General features: G+C 36.1%; 5 protein-coding genes and 2 non-coding genes across 10 annotated transcripts; 2 read left to right on the forward strand and 5 right to left on the reverse strand.

Annotated features, from left to right (window-relative positions):
• The first annotated feature begins 636 nt into the window (after positions 1–636).
• Positions 637–2,957, forward strand: LOC111447844 (putative WEB family protein At1g65010, chloroplastic). 2 transcript variants are annotated; one of them, XM_023087199.1, is made up of 2 exons: positions 637–803; positions 976–2,957. In XM_023087199.1, exon 2 carries the CDS (start codon positions 999–1,001, stop codon positions 2,724–2,726), a length of 1,728 nt encoding a protein of 575 aa, XP_022942967.1. In that variant the 5' UTR covers positions 637–803; positions 976–998; the 3' UTR covers positions 2,727–2,957. The 2 variants fall into 2 exon arrangements, with proteins under 2 accessions (XP_022942967.1, XP_022942968.1); XM_023087200.1 differs by having other exon boundaries at positions 981–2,957.
• On the reverse strand, positions 1,983–5,860 carry LOC111447845 (lanC-like protein GCL1). 3 transcript variants are annotated; one of them, XM_023087202.1, is made up of 6 exons: positions 5,599–5,860; positions 5,290–5,477; positions 4,382–4,493; positions 3,705–4,175; positions 3,098–3,476; positions 1,983–2,094 (listed from the first exon to the last, which is right to left on the reverse strand). In XM_023087202.1, the coding sequence occupies exons 1-5, from the start codon at positions 5,743–5,745 to the stop codon at positions 3,135–3,137; spliced, it is 1,260 nt and encodes a 419-aa protein (XP_022942970.1). In that variant the 5' UTR covers positions 5,746–5,860; the 3' UTR covers positions 1,983–2,094; positions 3,098–3,134. The 3 variants fall into 3 exon arrangements, with proteins under 3 accessions (XP_022942970.1, XP_022942971.1, XP_022942969.1); XM_023087203.1 differs by having other exon boundaries at positions 2,058–2,141; XM_023087201.1 differs by lacking the exon at positions 1,983–2,094 and having other exon boundaries at positions 2,987–3,476.
• Positions 5,861–8,072: 2,212 nt separating this feature from the next.
• On the reverse strand, positions 8,073–10,402 carry LOC111446891. The gene is made up of 3 exons (XM_023085811.1): positions 9,572–10,402; positions 8,785–8,895; positions 8,073–8,407 (listed from the first exon to the last, which is right to left on the reverse strand). The coding sequence occupies exons 1-3, from the start codon at positions 10,220–10,222 to the stop codon at positions 8,252–8,254; spliced, it is 918 nt and encodes a 305-aa protein (XP_022941579.1). The 5' UTR covers positions 10,223–10,402; the 3' UTR covers positions 8,073–8,251.
• Positions 10,403–10,447: 45 nt separating this feature from the next.
• TRNAY-GUA lies at positions 10,448–10,540 on the reverse strand. Its single transcript has 2 exons — positions 10,504–10,540; positions 10,448–10,483 (listed from the first exon to the last, which is right to left on the reverse strand). It is a non-coding gene; the product is annotated as a tRNA-Tyr (tRNA).
• Positions 10,541–10,646: 106 nt separating this feature from the next.
• TRNAY-GUA lies at positions 10,647–10,739 on the reverse strand. Its single transcript has 2 exons — positions 10,703–10,739; positions 10,647–10,682 (listed from the first exon to the last, which is right to left on the reverse strand). It is a non-coding gene; the product is annotated as a tRNA-Tyr (tRNA).
• Positions 10,740–12,011: 1,272 nt separating this feature from the next.
• On the forward strand, positions 12,012–14,329 carry LOC111447879 (peroxidase 17). Its single transcript, XM_023087246.1, has 3 exons — positions 12,012–12,325; positions 12,449–12,640; positions 13,583–14,329. Exons 1-3 carry the CDS (start codon positions 12,128–12,130, stop codon positions 14,162–14,164), a joined length of 972 nt encoding a protein of 323 aa, XP_022943014.1. The 5' UTR covers positions 12,012–12,127; the 3' UTR covers positions 14,165–14,329.
• A 32-nt stretch (positions 14,330–14,361) lies between these two features.
• Positions 14,362–15,396, reverse strand: LOC111447880. The gene has a single exon (XM_023087247.1). It carries the CDS (start codon positions 15,015–15,017, stop codon positions 14,652–14,654), a length of 366 nt encoding a protein of 121 aa, XP_022943015.1. The 5' UTR covers positions 15,018–15,396; the 3' UTR covers positions 14,362–14,651.
• Positions 15,397–15,522: the final 126 nt, after the last annotated feature.

Genomic DNA, 15,522 nt, shown 5'->3' on the forward strand with positions numbered 1-15,522 from the left:
GGATGAATTATTATAAATAAATTGTTTATACCTAAAAGAAAACAACCCAGTAAAGACTAATTAATAATGCCTTAGAAGAGGTAAATTGGATTAAAGAGAATGATGAGACAAATAGAACCAAATCTTCCAAATTCCTTTTCACTTAATTGTCAAGAATTTAAGTGTTAAGTGTTAAGTTCACATCACTTAATGTTCCAAATTGTAATAAAATTTATGAAACATGTTTGAGAGCTTGGGAGTTTTTTCTTTCTCAACAACGTTCCAATTTAGTTACTTGTGTTTACTAATGATAATCTTACGTACCATATTACCTAAAAAAAGTTTATGTGATTGAACCACTGAAAAAACTGCTCCTATTAAATCATATGACTAAATTCCACATTATATGACAAAATTTATATTTTAATACAACATTGAAACACCAAAACATATCTTTTAAGGATATCATTATTTATTACTTAAACTATAAGATTTAAACAAATAATTAACCCAAAAAAAAAAAAAAAAGGCCAATTGACAACGTCAAATCCAATTCCTAATTAACTTCGTCCTTCCTCTGCCCCTCTCTCTCTCTCATTAAATTTTTTTTTTTTAGAATCGACAAAGATTGAAAGCCCAATAATTAGTTTACTGGAACAACCGCCAACTTCGGATTTTCCTTCATTCTCAAACCTATTTTCTTCTTCCAATCTTTGCTCAAATCTCCAAATTCACAAACCAACACACATATCTTCAATCCCTTTCACTTTTGTAGCTGTTCTTCTTTGAATGGAATTGCGTGTTCTTTTAACTACTTCGATTCTGTAAGTTTCCTTTTCTCTTCCCCTCCTAGTTTTCTCCCATTGACCATTTCTCTTCCCTACAATTTTCCTGTTCTTCGATTTAGATTCTTCATTTCTTTTGATTCTATTGAAATTTTGATTTCTTGAGGAAATGGGTTTTGTTCTGTTTTGTGTTTTGTTGCCAAATTCGCAGAGAAGTTGATCACAGTTTCTGAGATGCATCAACAAATGGAGAAGACTGATGAGAAAACTCGTGTGGCAGAGGAAGAACAAAATGATTCATCCGAGCTTAATGATCAGCTGGAAGAGATGAAGAAAATGGCCGACGAGACCAATACAAAGCTCAGGTCTGAGTTGGAATCTGTGAAGAGCAAAAGAGATTCTGCCATGGAAAAGGCTAAGGAATTGGAGCTTCAATTGGCAGAGAAGAGTTCTAATATGGCAAAGCAAAAAGAGGAGCTCTCTGTTTTGAAACGTTTCGAATCGCAAACCCAAACAAGAATCCAAGAACTCGAAAAAAAGTACCAAAATTCGAAAGAATCAGAAGAGAAAACCAAGGAATTATTAGCAGAACAAACAAAGCGCCTCGAACAGACAAAGATTTCCCTGGAAGAATCGAAGATAGAGATCCTATCTCTTCATGAAAAACTTGTGAAATTCTCTACCGAAACCCATTTCAACGAACTCCCAACGCACAACATTCCAACAAAATATGAATACGAACGCCTAAAATTCGAGCTCCAATCGACAAGACACCAACTTGGTGTCCTAAAAAACGAGCTAAAAGTGACCACAGAGGCTGAGGAGAACAACAAAACAGCCATGGACGATCTAGCAATGGCATTAAAAGAGGTAGCAACAGAAGCCCATCATTTGAAAAGGAAATGCAGCACAACCGAAAAGGAATTACAGAAAACAAAAGAAGAAGCAGATTATTTGAAAACGACATTAAAAAACACAGAGGAAAAGTACAAATCTTTGCTACAAGAGGCAAGAAGAGAGGCAGATTTGTACAAAAGCACTGTGGATAGACTGAGATTGGAAGCAGAGGAGTCTCTGTTGGCATGGAGTGGAAGAGAAACAAGCTTAGTAGACTGCATAAGAAGAGCCGAAGACGACAGATTCAATGCTCAACAAGAGAATCGCCGTTTGATGGATACTCTGAGGCTAGCAGAATTGAAGAACATGACATCAAAAGAAGAGATAAAGAAATTAAGGGACATTCTAAAACAGGCCTTGAACGAAGCCACAGTGGCCAAGGAAGCTGCAGGAATCGCCATTGAAGAGAATTCACAGCTGAAAGACTCCTTAGCTGAGAAGGAGAACGCATTGGATTTCGTTAGCAGTGAGAATGAGACACTGAAAGTTAACAAAGCTGCAGCATTAGAGGAGATTAAGGAGCTAAAGCAGCTGCTAGAAGCAAGTAAGAGAGGAGAAAGCAATGGAAAAGAAGAAAACAAGGGGAAAGAAGAAGGGAAGGAGCAGGTGGAGAAGGAGATAACGAGGTCGAGGCCACCGTTGAGTCCGAGTCCAAGCCTGACCCCACCGCCAGTAGAAAAGGAAGATACATTCGGGAGAAGGCTGGGGAAGGCTTTCAGTTTCAGTTTCTTGGAGCTGAGGCTGACATCAGAGAAGAAGAAGGAGGTCGAAGAGGACGAGGGAGAGCCTCAAATGGAGGAGACGCTCAAAGGGTCGATTTTCGACGAGGTGGACTCGCCTGGTTCAGGGAGGGTGCACGAGAGGAAACGATCATTGTCTCAGTTCGACGGTGATAGGGATATACTGAACGATGAGATTGAGGACCTTGAGCACTTGGAAGAGGGGAATTTGGATGGAGAAGAAGGGGATAGGAATTCAAGGAAGAAGAAGGCATTGATAAGGAGATTTGGGGATCTTTTGATGAGGAGGAGGAGTTTCCAGAAGAAGGAACAATCCCCAGAATGAACTTATGTCATCTATCTTTCTGATGCATTTTTGCATTTGCAATTCTTAAATTCTTTTGTACTGTAAATTCATACAAGTAGCTTACATTGTGATTTATTTATGATTATTTTCATTCTTTTTCTTTTGGGTCAAAGATGTCTTTATTCTCGAATGAAATGAGAATAGTTGGATATAGTTTTGGATTCAAAGGGTTTCTAATTTGAAACTCTCCAATGAAGTTGTAATTGTAGACATCCCTATTTGAAAACTCATCCTACGCATTGTGCAAATAATCGTTGACATTGCTGTTCTTAGATGGTTAAGACTATCATGTCCATAACATCAAAACATCAGAAGATTATCATCAGTGGCATAATATACAAATTTCATACCTTAAAGAAGATGCTAACCACATGAGTTGAGCTCGAACTACAATTCATAACCAGGGAACCTCGACTCCTCGGGCTTACACAGATCGAACCAAAGGCAAGCAGTTCCAGCTAGACCATGAAAAAGGGAGTAAAGACGGTCACCTCCATTTTGGCTTTCGGCACCAACAAGCTTGCTAGCATTATGATACAAGTAGGTTCCAAATGCTCTGGCTCTTTCTTCATACTCGCTCTCTCCAGTAAGGCGATGAAGGGAAAGGAAGGCGTATGCGTTCCCAGAAACACCGTCTGCGAGTCCAACTTCCTTGACCAATCCATTTTTCCATACTACTTCCCCTGCTTCAATCGCAGCATCCCTAAATTCTCTGTCTTCATGGAAAACCTGAAATGTGAGTAAACGAGCTTCCATCAATTCAGTTACCTCCTTATGTATTCCAGGAATATAAAGCTTTCCAATACAGTTCATCAACTGATTCCTTATGAACAAGCCCAGATTAACCCTTAATCAACATGATGCAATTACATTAACCCTAACCCTTAATCAACATGCAACATGGTCTAAGCTGACCCATGAAAAGAGATACTAGGTGAGAATTGAAAGGGACCAAACCTGCGAAGCCTTGCAAAGGGTAATGCCTATGCCAGTTGCCCCATGAGACCATTGAACAAATTTGTCCCTGGGGTTTCCTTCACTTGAGGGGTAGTTCCCACAATGTGGAAACCTTTTGCTTATCAGATATCTCAACGTCCTCTTAACATCATCAGCATCCTCATTTGAAAGGGGGAAATGGAGAAGTACGTGCAAGATACCAGCTAGGCCGTTGGCTGCGCCATAATATCTCGTCCCATGCCATCGGTACATCAGAGGGCAGTCTGGATTATCAGATGCGCCCACCCTTCCACCTGCTAATACAGCATCAACTATAGACATGAGAAGATCATGGGGAAACTTCTGCTCTCCAAGATGCTTATTTATGAACAAGGCAGCCCATAAGAACCCAGCTCGCCCATAAAGGAGATCATATGACATTCCAAAACCTCCTTCCTCAGGTCCAATTGGGAGAGCTTTCTCTTGTGCAGCCTACAAAATGTTTCAAAATATTTTAGGCCACTGTTTGCAACATTATTAGACTTTGAACTGAAATCACATTGATGAAGAAAATCATGCTCGAATCTTTATATGCTTCCAAAAATGGTAATAATAAATTGTTTCTAATCAAGCAAATGACTTTTTCTGGGAGGAAAAAAAAAAAGAAGATATTAAATTGAGAAAAGAAGAGATGAGACCTGCAGAAAAAGATTGAAGAACATGTCGAGCCTTTGGGGATCCCCCATGTACTGAGATACCACGGCGCCAACAGCATACACTCCTACTCTACCACACAAAAACGTCAAGTGCCTGTGGAAAACAATATTTATTATTTAACATACGAAAAAAAAAAAANAAAAAAAAAAAAAAAAAAAAAAATATATATATATATATATATATATATATATATATATATATATATATATATGTGGGCCCACCCTTTATTATTTGTCTTCCATTTCTAGACGGTGACACCTGTCAAATGTTGAGAAGATATTTATCTTCCTGAAAAATTATCACGTGTGTAATACAGCTTTGATGTTTGACAGTCTTTTAAAAAGATATATATATATATATCTTGTTCTGGAAAATGAGACTATGAAAGACAATTCAATAATCAATATCTTATCAATTTTTAAATCATATTCTGTTGATCTGATCTTTTGGAGAATATCTTATTTTTTAATTATAAAGTGAGAATTTTGGCTAAAGAAAATGATTGTATTCTATCAGAATAACAGGCAAAGTTTTTCTTAATAAAATATTTCCACGAATATCAAATAAAATAATTGGAGGATAAGAAACATATTCCCCCAAATTATTTATTTACAAAAATAAACTTTCAATGATTTTTCATCTTTTCTTCTTGGTTTCTTATTGTTTTAAAAAAATTAATTTAAATCCCTAAATTCCAAAATTTCAACTAAAACTACCTCATCCTATATATATTATTTATTTATTTATTAGCTTCCCGTTCAATCCTTTTCGTTAATTAGTATCACCGTACATAAAACAACCGACTTCGTAATAATAATTAATTATCATATATTATTTTTAAATATGAAAAACGATCAATGAAAAAGGGAAAGCAAGATCACGTGATCACCTGTGCGAGGCACGTGCTGCAAGAGAACAGGTGTCGACGATATCGGAGCACAAGTGCAAGTCCGGAACGTTACCGGTGGCCTCGTACGATCTCAGGCAGGTTAACGCTGTTCCAAGGAGGCCAGTGTAGGCCGCCGGATCAACGCCGATGTTATCGTCACGACGTCGTTTCCAAGTGACCTCCACAACCTAACAAATTCAAGCACAGAGAGCAAAAAATTAGTTCCGTTCAGACAGCGTTAGGGCACAGTGTTGTGATCTACATCGATTTCGCGAGTTCCGGTAGGGTAGAAGAAAAGAAGGAACCAACCTGATTCTTCAAAGAAACGGCCGTAGAGAGAAATAACTCACGAGGAAGCAGAAGCCTCTTGACCGGAATCAAATCCAGCTGTTCGGTCATTTCTCCTCCTCCTTCTCGCTCCTCTTGCGACGACGCGAACTCCATCGCCGACGACATTCTGGAAATCTGCTTTTCTCGAAGAAACTTTTGTAGCAAAGAGATTGAGAATGAGAGACTACGGGAATCAATGGCGGTTTGAAGAGGTCGAATCTGTGGATTTCGATTCTCTGTCTGCCACTACCGCTATTTAGTTTTATCTGTTTCTTACACGCGAATAATGTTTTTTATTCTTTATTTTCCTTTTTAACTTTTTTACTCTCTGTAACTTTACAAGATAATGAAATGTGAAAAACGAACCCTAAGCATAATTTTATCTTTTTAATCTTTTAAAAGTATTTATATTTGTTTCTTATGGTTTCATTATTTACCTTTTAATTTAATCTCCCAAAAAATTAAAGATTTATACGAGTGGCATTATCTTCCAAAATTTATCTGTTTATCAAGCTACAAAAAATATATTTCATAATTATATAAACATAAATCCAAAAAAATCATAAACTAGCTTTTGATTAAATTGGTAAGATAAATTCATTATTAATAAATACAAGAACAATAAATTAAAAAGGTTCTTTATTTAATTATTCCATTGCAATTATTTAATTTATTAAAATATATATATAAAATTTCCACCATCAATTATCGTGAAAATCTAACCAATCTGAACTACTTAACGCAACTTTACTTTTAAAATTACAATGAAAATAAGAATATTTGATTTTTGCAACCGCGGTTAGTGATTATTGTAACTTGTGAATATTTAAATTTTATGAGATTTTAATTATTAATATAATATGTAGTTATAACTTTATTTGGATTTTAATTATTAATATAATACGTAGTTGTGAACTTTACTTGGGTTTCAGGTCATCAACTAACTATTTTATGAAAATTTGATAGCATTTTTATAGAAGAAGGAAAAAAAACCATTGATAGCGATTTTATTTTGAGGCACAAGTTATTTAACATCAGAAATAAGGGCATCTTGACCAAAAAAAAAAAAAAAAAAAAAAAAAAAAGAAAGAAAAGGAAGAGAAATATATGTTCACTAAAAAGGACGTGACTTGCAAGAAGAATACATTCCTTATTTTTCGTTGAGGGCATTTTGGCCAAAAAAATTGATGTCCTGAGTATTTTTCAATTAATATTTTAAATAAACCATAAAAAAAAAGTGCTTTAATTATAACGAGAATAATGGAGACATTAGAGGAAATAAGTTTAAATCAGGGTGGCACCTATATAAGGTATAAGTTTGAATCATGGTGGCACCTATATAAGGTTTAATATCCTACACGTATGCTAGACAACTTGTTACTCGATTTCGAAAGTGTATCAATAGGTATAAGTAATATAGTAGTGAGAGTATTGATTTTAAAATTACTATTATGAGATCGAGGGTCAAAACTAACCTTATATCAAGCTCATAAATAATTCACACCCAAACAGAAAAGAATAAGTTTCACCTTCAAAGAAAAAATTGAAATTGGTAATTCACAATGATATCTAAAAGTAAATTTTCAACTAACATCATTCAAGTTATTACAAATAAGAAAAGAAAAATGAAAATGAAACAAGTTTCGACGATTCTACAAGTTTTTGATTGTCACTCTCGATGTTATAAACTCGTCTTTAACTACACAAAGTTACTACACTAGAAATTCAAGGTTGTTAGGAACTAAATCATTATGAACTTTTAGTAATCTCTCGAAAGCATAATTATCACATCTAAACCGAACGAGTTAAATGACAAACCAAGTCCAAACCTTACGTTTATCATCCTCTACATGTTTATTAATAGATGGAAATTTGATTGTACCCCTACATTATCAACAAGTCTCTATCACTTCTAATAAGCCACTCCCACCGACTATTCTTCCTTTCTCTACATTCCCATAGGTTCCTGCATTTTTCTTTTGTCACTTCTAAAATATGTGGTTCCCAAACACTCTACGTCTAATAAGCACCACATGTCTACTCTATCACTCTCTCCAGTAAGATCCTTTCTACACAAGATATGATATGATAGGCAGGCAACCAAATCAACAACATGAAGCAGCGCCCACAACATCATAAATACAGAACAACCCTCCTTTACTGTCTACCTTTTCCATTCAGTCCCATGGAAAAACAATCTATCATAGTTTAACTACAAAGGGGATGAGTGATTGAACCTTTGGCAAGTTGGTTGAGAACATATGCTTTAACCAATTGAGTTGTGCTCCGTTTGACCTGTATGTTTAACCTGCTAGAAGAAATATGAAACAATTATTACATTACTTTTGTGAATACGGGTCTAAGTGGTAGCATATTAAACCCTTCTTTTCCACCAACCGGAGGAATCCCATGTTAGAGAAGGTGGGAAAAAAAAAAAAAAAAAAAAAAAAGCAATTCNTTAGAGAAGGTGGGAAAAAAAAAAAAAAAAAAACAAAAGCAATTCCTCCAAGAATCCTTGCGTCCGAGTGAAAGCTATATGATCATAACCACTAGTTGTGAAGAGCCGCAATTCAGTGAGATTTTTGTTGCCTACAATGATAATAGAGAGGGGCATTTTGATGAGGATCCTAGCTCAGATTCCATAAGCTTCCAGCTCTTTTGACTCCTCATTGGCAGAATTCTGCCTTTGAGTTCTTGTTGGTTCTTGATCATGTCTCTGTTTACTTTTCAACAGCTTCTCTTTTTCTCCTATTGCAATAATCAGCTCAAGTTGCTTTTGCTGCTGCTCCTACAAATGAACTCAGTGCAGAGATTACAATCAGTTTTTAACCAACTTCGTCGTTTAACCCTACTCTTAAAAGATAGTACATGATCGACACATCAACGTCGAAATCCTATCGAAATCAACCTGATTTTCATGGAAGACGAACTTCATAATCTGCTTCTGATACAGATTCCGTAATTAAATTAGTACAAAGAAAAATTAAGAATTCCTCATCGTCTATAGTCACCTATTTCTTGTGAAATCGGTATATATAACACATTGAAACCAAGCAACCCTCATACTCTCTCATACATCCATCCAATATACAGCATATAAAGGGTATTAAATTTCAAATAACCAGAGTTTTGTTTATTGGCTTCAACAATCATTTTAACGTTTACCTGCATGGCCAGTAAGACCTTTTGAATTTCTAGGAGTTCTTTTTCAAGAACATCTTCTTGCACTGCCAAAGTTCGAGTGTCCTGAGAATTTCTTTGAGCTAAAGCTGCAGACTTTAATAGCGTACAAACAATTAGAGGTTTGTGGAAAAGCGTTCGTTCAAAGTTAGATTTCACACTCTCTGTTAAAGAAAAATGGGCAAACACAAAAACATAAAAACAAATGAAAAACAAAACATACGCTGAAAAAGCAATCAAATAAGATTTACTTGAGAAGAAACGAAGTCAATTATATCAAAATTCTTCAACGAATCAAATTTAGTTCATCACTTTCACTCAAGCTCTCTTTCTTTTCTTCTCTCCACGCATTTGTTTTAAACACACCAAAAACATCCTATTTCTTACAGGGTCGCAATGAAAACATCTATGCCATACATTCCATCTTATGAATCCATATATATGTACCCACAATTAATCCAGCTTAAAAAACTATATATACGAACACTTGATTAGATATATGATCATGTACATGGATAATGTACGTAGAATTAGAACACGTTCAATTTTCGACAATGAGATGATGAACTTATAGATTAATCTCCATTTCTCATTCTTGATACTGTTAACTCACCACAATACTTGAATCTGTACTGAATCTCTCAAAGTATACTAAATCAACAGGAACTCAGCATGATTAAAAATGCAGAAGACCAGTTATTATCCATCAAAGAAACATGATATGATTACCAATAAAGAGCACAAGCGAAAAAAAGAAAGTAGATAAGAATACCTCAGCAATTGAATCCCTCACAGTTTTTCGTGTGACCAAAAACCTTATGCCCAATTTCTCAAGCTTTCTAGACAAGGCCCGAATCACAGTCGTTGAGCTCCTTAAATCCTCCTCTAATTTCTCAATCCTATCCAGCAAATTCACCTTCAACCCACCGCTCGCTTTTTCCCCACATACTCGTCTCCACTGCCGCCTTCGAATCCACGTATTAAGAACAACGGTAGCCACCAGTAAAGGAAACCCCCACACCAAACCCCTATCTCCTATCAACACCCAAAGCGCCTTCTTCGAACTCGAACCCACAAAATTCACAACAAACCCAACCAAGAAAACAGCCGAAGCAAAGAGAGAAAACAATTCAGAGAACAAAAGAACCGACTCTAAATTGAAATCGCCTCCCCTGTCGTCACTCTGCTCAATGTCTTCGGATTCAGAAACTCCAATGCCATAATGACAGTAACTCCGTAAGGAGCTTAAATTATTAGGGTTCTGTAGCTTATGCGTATGAACGTGGAATTGATATAGGTTTGTGAGGAATCGAGATGCAATCGGGAGAGAGAAAGAAGTGTTGCATCTGGGAAGGGAGTTTGTGAAGCTACAAAACTTCAAACGGTTCGAACATCTGAAGAGATTTTGAGAAGACAATGACATTTGTGAAGAAATGGGGATGGGAATTTGTGTTTGTTGAATATGTTTAATCGTTCCTCTCTGGAATGAAGATGGGTAGAAGCATCGGAAACATCGATAGAGATTTTTGGTCGCTCAGATGCTTACAGTGGACCTCATAACAACTTTCAAACATCAGAGGGAGAAGCGAGCGAGTTCGCCGAGTTACTCAATAATTTGTAAATAGATTAAAAAAAATGCGAAAAAAAGTCCGACCTGCCGGATTCGAACCAGCGACCTAAGGATGACTATTCGGAAATTTCAAACTACAGTCCTCCGCTCTACCAACTGAGCTAAGGTCGGTTGTTGATGAAGATTCCAGATTAAAATTAAAAATAGAATTTATTTTTTTTTTAGAGTAGGTTAAATAAACCATTAAGCTTCTAATTTGTACGAAAATACAAAAATATCCGACCTGCCGGATTCGAACCAGCGACCTAAGGATGGCTATTTGGAAATTTCAAACTACAGTCCTCCGCTCTACCAACTGAGCTAAGGTCGGATTCTGTTACATTTTTAAACATAATTTATAGATAATATAATGAATAATTTAGAAATAAACTTATAAGTAATTAAAAACATGTATCATTGGACAAATGTCTGAACATAGCTTTAATATATTAATAATCTCTCGTAGGTGAGTTATATTATTTATTTATATTTATTATAAAATTTCTTTATTTACTTATTTCACTATCATTGGCATTCTCACACATATACATCTTATGTATTTAGGTAAATTTGAGCATTTCAATGATAATAATTGTACTTCGAAAGTTTTTATGTACAATTTATAATATTTAAATATTTGATTGCAATAATTTCATAATTAAATATAAGGGAGAGGGGGGAAATTGTGGCAATGAGTTACTATTTGATAGCCTATGAAATAAAGCCACGTGCTGAAGACACATCTTAAAGGGATAAGGCCAAAAGGAATCTTTTTGAAATGAGTTACTATTTGGCCAGTAAATAAATGAGTACCTAAATATTTTTTAATATATATATTTGAACTCTCAGTAATTTCTTTTGCTTTTTTTTTTTTTTTTAAAAAATAAAACAATAATATTATCATAGAATAAATTTGATGAAGTTTTTGAGCTGGTAAGAGTTCCTCTAAAATTCAAATTTTCACTGACTTGATTTATTATTTAAGTCTCTATCAAATCACTAATTTTCGTCGATCTATTTTCACATTTTATAATAGAATATAATTGAAAAATACTAGTATATTTTCTGACCCCGTACCTACTCCATTTTTTTATTCTTTGACCTACCTTAGAATCATGTTAAATTTCTGGAATTATTAAAATCATGTTAAATTTCTGGAATTATTAAAATCATGTTAAATTTCTGGAATTATTGTATACATTTTTCTACCAGGAATTTATAGGGATAATGAAAGTTTTCAAGAAAATTGTATCATGACAATATTATTTTATTAAAAAATTTAAGAATATTCTCCTTAAAAAGAGATTCTTTGTCGGAATCTCTGTTACAATGTTGAGCCACATAATTTAAATTATTAAATCATTAAATATATAACTTTTAAATTTAAATATTTATATATTTATAATCACAATAATAATGAAAAATAAATAAATACATAAATAAATAAATAACACGAGGCGATGACCCATCCTCAAAAAGTAGTTTTTGTGTAATCTGGAGTCGCCAAAAGGAGGCAAAATAATAATAATAATAATAATAATAATAATTAATAAATAAAGAAAAGAAAAGAAAAGAAACCAGTATTATTACCCACACTTCGTCCACTGAGCTTGCGTCCAGAAGTAGCTCAAAGCTTTTGATGCTGCTGCTATAAAAGGATCTACTCGGTTGCCATATCGGAAGAATTGCATTCCCAACGCGCAACCACTACCCAAAAGCATGTTCTCTCTCTTCCTCCTCCCTCTCTTCTTCCACTTCCCATCTGTTTCTCCGCCCAAACTCCGCCCCGATTACTACGCCGAGTCATGCCCTCACGCGGAATCCATCGTCCGGACTGTGATGCACAAAGCTCTGATCAGTGAGCCTCGAAGTGTTGCCTCTGTTATGCGCTTCCAATTTCATGATTGCTTTGTTAATGTAATCCTTCTTCAACTCTGTTTCTTTTCTTCTTGGATTTTGCCTTTTTTTTTTTTCTTTTTTTTCCTTTTTCTGTTTGGCTTCTGAGAATCGGTGTTTCTTTGTTGTTTTTGGTTAATTCAGGGCTGTGATGCTTCTATGTTGCTGGATGATACGCCGACGATGCTTGGAGAGAAACTCTCTCTCTCGAACATTAATTCGCTTAGATCTTATGAAGTTGTTGATGAAGTGAAGGAGGCGTTGGAGAAGGCCTGTCCTGGAATCGTCTCGTGTGCAGATATCATTATCATGGCGTCTAGAGATGCCGTTGCTCTAGTAAGTAGTTCCTATTCTTCTGGCTCGGTTTGGATGAGAAGAAATTTCTCGGAGATTTTTTTCCATGATTTTTATGTTGTTTGCTTGATTTTTCATTCTGAATTTTCTGTCAAATCCTCCATCGAAATGCACAAAACAGAACTAGTTTTCCACACACAAAGGGAAAAAATTCCTCACTCTAAATTATAAATTTAGTCCTGAAATGTAAAATTTCAATGCGGTCTTATAGTTTGGACTACTTTTCTGTAATCTTTGTAAACCTCAACCAAACATTTGCTGAATTAGTTTTGTCAAATCAGAGTGACTGGATTTATAAAAAGTTATTTGATACATTCATTTAAGGAGGTAGTAGTAGCACGCTTTATAGGCTTGTCAATAAGGGTCGTATAATTACAATTCAAACTACACACCATGACTTAGTTATAGCAATATCGATAAGAATTATATAGATTTACAATACGAAGTGATTCATAAATTGTTTGAAAAATTTCAAGAGAGCAAATAGACACCTTGTACAGGATTGGTAACGTACCCAATCGCTTACTACTAAAGCAGAGATGAACAGTACTGCATAAATAAGTAACTTCCTTGGTTTAAAGGCTCCACCAGAATGGCTGCCACAAATTCATAACTGGCCCCCATCTGTCCAACTGCTTCGCCTCTTCTCATTCCCAAAAACATTCATTATTCCTTTTTTTTTATAGATTAATTATTAGATGATGTTGCTAAAAAGTGACTAATTGTTTTGGGCAGTTGGATGTGAGAGAGAATTTATAAATGTGATTCCCTTTTGTATTTGTTTGTATTTGATAGTTATGAGATGCCTACACATTTTTGGATCTATATCTAACGATTATAAAGGTAGTCATAGTTTGACAACCTCATCCAATACTTTCTCCTCACTATGATATCTCTTCGTGTATCATGTTTGTCTCCATTCAGACAGGCGGCCCCAACTGGACAGTGAGATTAGGTAGGCTGGACAGCTTAACAGCAAGCCAAGAGGACTCAAACCAGATCATGCCAAGTCCAAGAGCCAATGCAAGCTCTCTCATTGACCTCTTCAACAAATACAACTTATCTGTTAAAGATCTGGTTTCTCTGTCAGGTTCCCACTCCATCGGCCAAGGCCGATGTTTCTCAATCATGTTTCGGCTCTACAACCAGTCTGGTACTGGGAGGCCAGACCCGGCCATCGAGCCGGGCTTCAGAGAAGAGCTCTTTAAGCAATGCCCTCAAGGTGGGGACGAAAATGTCACAATGAACCTTGACTCTACACCTTATATTTTTGACAATCGGTACTTCAAGGACTTGGTTGGTGGGAGAGGGTTCTTGAATTCTGATGAAACTCTCTATACATCTGCTGCAACTCGAAGGTATGTGAGGTACTTCAGCAAAAACCAAAGTGCGTTTTTTAACGCATTCGTGGAGGGTATGCTGAAGATGGGTGACTTGCAGTCTGGCCGCCCGGGGGAGGTTAGAAGGAATTGTAGAGTAGCCAATGGCCAGTCTGTGATCATATAACATGGCCAGTCTGTGACCATATAACATAGCCCCAACCGGATTAGCATGTATTATATCCTTTGAACTTGAAGGTTAAAATATCTATTATCTTACATTTATTAGGCGTCATCATTTGTAAGATAAAACATGTAAAAAAATTATTTATACTAATTATCATCTTAAACATCGGTCAGAGCCCAATAGTCTAATTTAATCCAACACCGGCCCATTAAGCCCACTGTCTAGCAGCCCAAAACCTAGCCCAACCTAGAAGCTCTCTAGTCCAGCAGCCTTCACACAAAGCCCACGACCCAGTTCGTTCTCAAGCCTAAACCAATAGCCACACGATCTCAGCTCAAATCACGTGCGACTCGGCTCAGCTTGGACAACGCGCCACCCTCGGTCAACGATCAACCAATTGTGTGAGTGTGGTTGTGGCTATGTGAGATAATTGTACAAATTATTGCGTCAAACAATTTGATGAAAAGCTTACATTGTTCAGTTCTTGTTAGGATTTGGATCTTTTTGAAGCTATTATCTTTATGGTCATGAACATTAGGAACCCTACAACAGCGCTGGTCACTATTTCCATTGAGCTCAGGCAATTCAAATCTCTCTTCTCTGTGATTTTTCTCAAATGCCACATGATCGTCGGAGAGCAGGACACACCACCAACACCGTCATCTTTCCGGCAGCAGCTGCATCTGGTGGCTGGAAACTTAGTACTCATTTCGTCTTCCTCGTCGTCTTCATCGGCCAATAAATGAGGCGGAATGTCCTTCTCCATTTCGTTTCGTTCCCATTCTTCAGCATCCATAGCCCACTCATTGGAATCAATCCCCGCCATTGCCAAAGCTTCTAAAGAAACCGACATGGGGTCGTGGGTTTTGAAGAAGGATGAATATGGAAGGCTTGGGATATAAGTTCGAAGAGATACTTGGAAGAGTAATTGGGTTCGTTGAAGGTGATGATATTGGTATATATAAACATGGAATTTGAAGATGAGGACGTGGGTTTTGAAGAAGGAGGAATAAGTTCACGAGTTCCTTAAGAATCAAACATTAAAAAGTTGGTTCAAATTTGGGAACTAATAGAGGGTTTGAATGGTCGCAGATTTAAAGGATGATGTTCTCGTGAATGTAATTTGCCTATTTGAGCCAATTGGAGGATAGCATTGTTTGATATATGTTTTGGAAATATATTCCTGTGAAGTTATCAGGTCAATGTAGCAATATGACGATGGTTGGCTATAGTATGATTACATGCATGACTCTGTTTAGATGTTTGAAAGACTATATATAACTAAAATCTTTCATCTGACTCCTATTATTGCTTTTGGATTCTTTATCTAGCCAATCATCCTTTTGTTGGAGGTATCT

The sequence above is a fragment of the Cucurbita moschata genome, unplaced genomic scaffold (genome assembly GCF_002738365.1).
Source record: "Cucurbita moschata cultivar Rifu unplaced genomic scaffold, Cmos_1.0 Cmo_Scf00009, whole genome shotgun sequence".
NCBI lineage: Eukaryota > Viridiplantae > Streptophyta > Magnoliopsida > Cucurbitales > Cucurbitaceae > Cucurbita > Cucurbita moschata.

Bases quoted from the DNA above. Each gene is read 5' to 3' on its own strand.
- LOC111446891 (XM_023085811.1), bottom strand. From the start codon at position 10,222: ATGTCATTGTCTTCTCAAAATCTCTTCAGATGTTCGAACCGTTTGAAG. The intron at 8,896-9,571 runs GTATTCTTATCT...ACGCTATTAAAG, and splicing joins TGAGGGATTCAATTGCTGAG to TCTGCAGCTTTAGCTCAAAG. The intron at 8,408-8,784 runs GTAAACGTTAAA...GTTCATTTGTAG, and splicing joins AGGTCTTACTGGCCATGCAG to GAGCAGCAGCAAAAGCAACT.
- LOC111447844 (XM_023087199.1), top strand. From the start codon at position 999: ATGCATCAACAAATGGAGAAGACTGATGAGAAAACTCGTGTGGCAGAG.
- LOC111447845 (XM_023087202.1), bottom strand. From the start codon at position 5,745: ATGTCGTCGGCGATGGAGTTCGCGTCGTCGCAAGAGGAGCGAGAAGGA. The intron at 4,176-4,381 runs GTCTCATCTCTT...AACATTTTGTAG, and splicing joins TCTTCAATCTTTTTCTGCAG to GCTGCACAAGAGAAAGCTCT. The intron at 3,477-3,704 runs GTTTGGTCCCTT...CTCACATTTCAG, and splicing joins CCCTTTGCAAGGCTTCGCAG to GTTTTCCATGAAGACAGAGA.
- LOC111447879 (XM_023087246.1), top strand. From the start codon at position 12,128: ATGTTCTCTCTCTTCCTCCTCCCTCTCTTCTTCCACTTCCCATCTGTT. The intron at 12,326-12,448 runs GTAATCCTTCTT...TGGTTAATTCAG, and splicing joins TTCATGATTGCTTTGTTAAT to GGCTGTGATGCTTCTATGTT. The intron at 12,641-13,582 runs GTAAGTAGTTCC...GTCTCCATTCAG, and splicing joins CTAGAGATGCCGTTGCTCTA to ACAGGCGGCCCCAACTGGAC.
- LOC111447880 (XM_023087247.1), bottom strand. From the start codon at position 15,017: ATGTCGGTTTCTTTAGAAGCTTTGGCAATGGCGGGGATTGATTCCAAT.